Source organism: Zeus faber (assembly GCF_960531495.2).
Source record: "Zeus faber genome assembly, chromosome: 13".
Classification (NCBI taxonomy): domain Eukaryota; kingdom Metazoa; phylum Chordata; class Actinopteri; order Zeiformes; family Zeidae; genus Zeus; species Zeus faber.
In genome coordinates, this window is record NC_137198.1 from 11,631,533 (window position 1) to 11,638,248 (window position 6,716).

Sequence of the window (6,716 nt, forward strand, 5' to 3'; positions counted from 1 at the left end):
AACCAGATGCACGAGTTCATTTCCACTGTGCTGAGCTTTGATGGGAAAATGTAAAATACTCTATTCAAATGAGCAAATATTGTTGTTGATCTTAAAACTCGCAGCCAATTACTGTTGGATTCTAGGAAGCGTTTCCTTTGACATACATGGACCAGACATTTTGTCGGAAAAACTACAAAACAAATAGTGTTTGGATGTTGCACTGGAAATGAGTCCCAGACAATGTAACTGTACTCAAGTACTGCACCTAGGGCGAAATTCTGAAGTATTTGTACTTTACTTGAGTATTACCGTTTCAGGGAATTCAATTTCCAAGGAACTATCGTACGTTTTACTCCACTACATTTATCTGAAACGCATGCAATTCACGTAATGATTTCTACATAATTGGTTTTTCATACAAGAAATACTAAATCTGAGGGAAGACCAATGGTGCTTTTTCCCCCCACACTTTTCGCTTAGTCAACTGAAGTAAATGCATTCAGAATTGAACGTGTCTTTACGAGAACACCACGGGGTTGAACCAGACATTTTACTTTTGATATTTGAGTGCATTACTGCAAATACTTTAACCCTTTGAGTATTTGAGCAGGCTACTATTTTCATGTATGTATATTGTGGCCGCCTGTCACACCCCGCCCGAGTGGCGTTTTCAGGGCCCCCCGACACAGAGACCCAGGCAATGGAGTTGAAAGCTCGCCGGTGTTATTGCAGAGAGTAGGCAACAAACCCAGAGCAGATGTAAAACATGGCATGACAAGGGCTCCTCTCGTGTGTGTGGGGATGGAGGTTTTACCTGTTGCTCACTGAATGGTCTAAAGAGCAACAGGCGTTCAGCCACCCTGGTCCTGGGCCCAATTACCTAGACCCAAGACAGGTGTGCCTGCTCAAACCACATCAAATATAGAGTATATATATATATATATATATATATATACTGTATATATTATTATTATTATTTTATTTTTTTACATCTATACTCAAAGGATATACGCTATGACCAGAAATTAAATCAGCGCAGCTCAAATTTCCACTCCGCTTTCTCTGTACATGGAAAGTTTGTCGGTTCATTTCAGTGAATTTGGGCTTACGCGGTGTCTTTGCGGTGCCTCGGGGCTGCGTGTGTGTGCCCATGTGAAGTTATCCTGTAAGTGTGACATTTATGCCGGGACATGGAATAACAGGATGACCAGGTGTGGAGTGGCTTTTTAAGCTTATTTTGTCACAGAGCTGCCGTGGAATATATCACAAAGGAAACATGGAGGACGGCGTCGGCCAATGTGCATCTAATGGGATTACAAACCCATCTGCATGCACACACACACTCTCTCTCACGTACACACAGATAAAGTAACACTACAATAGAGTATTATTGATTCTCAGTTTGACCATTTGGAAGAGCTCTATTCTTGCAGCACAGAAAATTGAGCTTTCGTGAGCCTGCACATCCTGTCAAGATTTACGTATAAATCACATTTTAGGAAAGAAAACATCCTAATTTCTTCAGATTTCTCAGGTTAGGGTGTAGGCTTGTGAAGTTTCCATTACTATGGTAAGTTATCATTGCAAAGTGTACATGTACAGTATGAACTTGGAGGGTGCGTGTTGCTCCAACCTAATTTTTTGTTGTCTTTTGGGTGTTTTTTTTAATCATTATTTTACATCCCATGTGAAAGACCAGTGTAAATAGGGGTTCAATCCACTAGAAGTATTTTCTAAATTTAAGATGGGTAACAAAACCAAGCAAAAAATATAAAACTACATATAAACTTATCAGAGCTGCTCTAGAGCCTAAACATGGATCAGCCAAACGGAACTCGGTTAGAATAACATTGTGCGCTTCCTTCTGACCAGGAAACACTTCCTTCTTCTCTGGATATAACTGCAGGATTATATATTGTATGCTGGCCCAGTCCATAGTAAATTTCAGGGGAGAAAAGACGTTCCTCTTCTTAAAAAGGTGTGTGTGTGTGTGTGTGTGTGTGTGTGTGTGTGTGTGTGTGTGTGTGCCTATTCTGTACAGTACATAGAGCACCTGCAATCCGACTCTCTCCATTTCCCCGGGAACCTACCTTTTTGAAGATCTCGTTGTGCTCTCCGTTTTGTAATGTCTCCCGTAAAACTCACTTTCCAAACCCTCATGGGGTTTGGAAAGTGAGGGTAAGTTGTAAGTTGCTCTGGAAAAACAACCCTCTGGCTCTAGCAGAATGGCACAGTCCAATTATCCAGCCCCAACTACTTAAACTGGTGTGGCGGAGCAGCTGAGACTTGCCAGGAGGATGGCCGGCTACAGGACACTGACCGGAAAAGTTGTTCACACTTTGCATCGACACCGAACTGGATTGAACTTGATTGCGTGCACTCAACCCAGAAAAATAAAGTGGGCCTATTAAAAAGTGTCTGGTATCCTGAAGTCAAACAAAAGAACTGAGGAAATCACCTTCAATATGCCCGGTTGATGGTGCGGCTGGTAGTTGCAGCCGCCACATGCGGCTACACCACCTTATTTCATTTTTATTCCATTTAAAGTCCACGCTGATGAGTCCTCACATGTCCCGGACTCGCTGACGTGACGAACGGTGTCGGCAAATTTAAAGTGGAAAAAGTACTGAAATGGCTTTTGTTGTGAACAATCAGTGGCAATTGGTTGTGAAATGAGGCGTGGATCCGGCTGTAGGAGCTATAAAGTTCAATTTGTGGCCTTGTACCTAGAGAGTAGGAGACCAAACCAGAGGGAGAGGGAGAGACAATTCAACCAGTTGAACATTGACCTTTGAATGGACAGAGCTGTATAGTTTAGTGTAAATGATATAAAATCCCAACATTTACTGCAGGGGCAATTTTTTTCATCTATAGCTGGCGAGTACGGAGCAAGGGCTACAGCTAAATTCATAGCACTTTATGTTGGTATTTCATTTTTATGGAAGACAAAGTTGCATACGGCGGAGCATTTTATTTTTTATTTTATTTTATTTTTTTCAAAAGAAACGATCTGTGACAAAGGGCAATAGAAACACGATGACTCGACTTTGAATTATTTGGACACAGCCTCGCTATTTGAAAGAAATTTATGGTTGAATGTTGAAAAAAAAACAACAACAATTTTTATACATTTATTTACATTCTTATCAAATGTGGTGTGCCCTCCAAGAAACAAATAAAAATAGGTTGTTTCTAAACTGTCCCCAACCCCTTCGGGTTTTAGGAATTACAGAAAACGAGCTGACATCATTCTCCCTCCAGTTGTTTTCTTCTTTATCTGGGGAAAAAAAACAAAACAGAAGACAGACAATTAAAAAGCAGCAGCCAGTGGGGACGGAAGAAAGGAAGGAAGGAAGGATGGAGGGAATGAGGGAGGAATGAAGGATGGAGGGAAGGAATTACAGGGGGAAGGAAGGAAGGATGGGAGGAGTGAGAGGGTGGGAATGAAGTAAGGAGGGAAGAAAGGACAGGGGGAATTTGAAGCTCAATGAAGTGGAAGGAAAGAAGGAAGTAGAGAAGGAAGAAAGGAAGGAAGGATGGAGGGAATGAGGGAGGGAAGTAAGGAATGATGGAAGGAATGAAGGAGGGGTGGAAGGAAGGGATGGATGATAGAAGGAACGAAGGATGGAGGGAAGGAAGGACAGAGGAAAGGAAAGACAGATGGAAGGAGTGACAGAGGGTGGGAATGAAGTAAGGAGGGAAGGAAGGACCAAGGGAATTTGAAGTTCAATAAAGTGGCAAAAAAAAGGACGGAAGTAGGGAAGGAAGGAAGGAAGGATGGAGGGAAGTAAGGAATGAAGGATGGAAGGAAGGAAGGGATGACAGAAGGAACAACAGTTGGAGGGAAGGAAGGACGGATGGAAGGAGGGACAGAGGGTGGGAATGAAGTTGAAGTTCCACTTTGTTGAAGTTCAATAAAGTGGAAGGAAGCAAGGCTGCGAGGGCAGGAAGGAATTGACAAAGAAAGGCGCCTCCAGCGAAGGCGTCCCTCCCACCTGCTCAGACCAGCGGGTAACTGGCGGCGGTGGCGATGCCGCACTGGTTGCGCTTGTTCCTGCTCATCATGATGTATCCCTTGTCACCCCAGCTGAGACCCCAGCTGGAGAAACACAAACACGCACACGCACGGCGCCGCCGTCAACTCACGTCAAATCCATAAACAACGCCCCGAGAAACATGTCATAGCGTCCAAACGACGGGCGGCGGCGCGAGGTGGCGCGTTCACCTGTTCTTGACCAGCCAGTAGTCCCGCTTGTTGTCGGTGCCGTAGCCCACCACCAGCACGCCGTGGTCCAGCTCGGTGCTGCTGCAGTCGGGCTCGTCGTACAGGCCTAGCGCGGGAAACACACACAACGGAAGCTGAAACCCAAAAGGCCTTCGTCGTCCGCAACACCACCTCCGAGTTCCGACCCGATCCCCGGACCTGACTCGTAGAGCTGGAAGGACGAGTGGGAGGCGTCGATGCCCACGGACACGGGTCCCACGGTGGCCACGGCCTCCTTCAGCCCGCCCTCGTCGCCGGTCTTCACGTCCGTGTAGCCGGTGCAGGTCGCTCCGATGGCGTCGGGGTCGAAGCGGCACTTCCCATCCTGGGGGTTGAGGTGGCGGCGATTAGTGTCGGGGATTTTCTCCTGTAACTTCTTGGAAGCGGTCATTGGGAAAACGTCTGACACCAATGTATCGGTATTCTACCCGCACCGGGGCCCAGGCTTGCGTGTTCCATACAGTGGCCGTGCTTTTGTTTTCTTTTAAATACTTCTCAACACACATCTGCGAGAAACATTCAAGGGTAAAGTCATGTCCCCGGGTTTGCCCCTGCTGACCTCGCCCTCGTAGGGGTAGGAGTCCTCGGTGTCCAGGCCTCCGTTGGCCTTGATGTACTGGAAGGCCTGGTCCATCAGACCACCCATGCAGCCCATGTTGCCGAAACGTCCGGAGCAGTCCACCAGCTGCTGCTCGCTCAGAGACACCAGCTTCCCGGTCTTCCTGAAGGTCTGGCCCTCCAGCGAGCCGGTCTGGACGGAGAGGAGTTGGTTTGGGGGAGGGGGGAGGGGTAAATATGTACAGTGCAATGCGAGTAAACGGACCATGGCCCACCCATGTCAACACACACACACACACACACACTGCGGGAACCTACCGTGCTGAAGGCCCAGCAGGAGCCACATTGCTTCTGATCCTTGATCGCAGTGACATATCCCTTGGTTCTCCAGTCCACGCTTCTGGGCATGTCGGCGCCCTCTGGCTGTCGGAGGAATGTCGAGCCGGCGCGGGGAGCGGAGGTGTTGAAGGAGCCCAGGCAGCCCATGGAGATCATGTGCTTGTACTCCTCGTTTTCCTGTTGTGAGGAGGAGGAAGCCGAAAAAAAAACCCCACAAAACATTTCCTGAATCGTTGAAGTTGCTAATGTTGATTTTCTTTATTCTGCTACCACAATATCCGTATTTTTTTAATATACCGTGTATATTTCTGGTAATGAAACCAAATACAAACAGACACACCCATCTTCATCATCATCATCGTTTCCTGATGTGCCTGCCTACCATGTCAGAGAAGAAGGTCATGCCCAGGCGGTAGGACTTGATGCCCTCGTCGGCCATGATGTTGTGGACCAGCACGATCTTGCGGTTGGTGATCCAGGCCTGCTTGCGCTGGGCCTCCTCCGATGGAGAGCTGTAGGTCTTTTCTGACAGTCAACAACATGATCGGGGGGCAAAATTAAAACATATCCTCCTCATTTACGATGATAATTGAGATAACAAAAAAAGCCCGGAGACAACGGCGAGACGTTTAAAAAAAACGGGCGTCTTTAAAACGGATGCCCTACCGAACTTGAGCTTCCAGGCGTGGAACTCCAGGTCCTCCAGCGGCATACTGGCACAGCTGGCCACGGCCAGAACAGCGGCGAGCGCCACCAGCAGCTTCATCCTGAGGTTCAGACACACGGAGACGGAGACTTTATCAGCCTGACTGGCTCTCACCCACAGTTTTGCACATCAGGCCACTGGTCACATGTGCACATTCTCAGTCTCAATTTCTCCATTTTGCACCTGCAGCCGCAGCACAGGAAACGAGTGCGAGCGTCGCCCACAAAGAAGATCTGACGGATGACACTTTTGTTTTTCCATCGTCTATTTAAGTACCCATTGGGGAAAAAAACAAAACAACAAAATAAAAAAGAAAGAATTCAGCTGCCGCTTACCTGCCCGTTTAGCCTTTAGTGTGAAGTGACGGAGGGAGTTCAAAAGTCACCTATGGAGGAGGATGGAAGGAGCTGTCACAGAAGCACCCTTATATAGCGGGTTGGCTCAGTCAGGTGCCTGTCAGCTCATCATAAACATCATCAGATGATCCCAAGGCTGGAGAGAGAGAGAGAGAGAGAGAGAGAGAGAGAGAGAGAGAGAGAGAGAGAGAGAGAGAGACAGAGAGAGAGAGAGAGAGACAGAGAGAGAGAGAGAGAGAGAGAGAGAGAGAGAGAGCTTGCTTACTCGAGAGAAAGTGCTTACTAACCCAATTACAGCAGAAAGGAGTGCGCTAATAAAATCCAATGGGTGCCACTCCATATTGATTTCTTTCTTATCCCTAAATTACCTAAATTGTTAAAGAAGTTCACAATCACAAATTGCTCTTTGTAAAATATTTGATTTTCTTACAATGGAATTTTTTTTTTTTTTTTTTTTTGTGGGAGCTGCAATATGTTACGAAAAGTCACATAATCAGTCAGAAGGGGCCTT

At 46.7% G+C, this 6,716-nt stretch overlaps 1 protein-coding gene across 1 annotated transcript; it reads right to left on the bottom strand.

Moving 5' to 3' along the window:
• Positions 1 to 3,144: 3,144 nt before the first annotated feature.
• ctsl.1 (cathepsin L.1) lies at positions 3,145 to 5,909 on the bottom strand (the record flags this gene model as incomplete). Its single annotated transcript, XM_080011789.1, has 8 exons — positions 3,145 to 3,259; positions 3,978 to 4,081; positions 4,208 to 4,313; positions 4,406 to 4,571; positions 4,806 to 4,997; positions 5,123 to 5,320; positions 5,526 to 5,668; positions 5,810 to 5,909. The coding sequence occupies 7 exons, from the start codon at positions 5,907 to 5,909 to the stop codon at positions 3,982 to 3,984; spliced, it is 1,005 nt and encodes a 334-aa protein (XP_079867915.1). The 3' UTR covers positions 3,145 to 3,259; positions 3,978 to 3,981.
• Between the last annotated feature and the right edge of the window lie 807 nt (positions 5,910 to 6,716).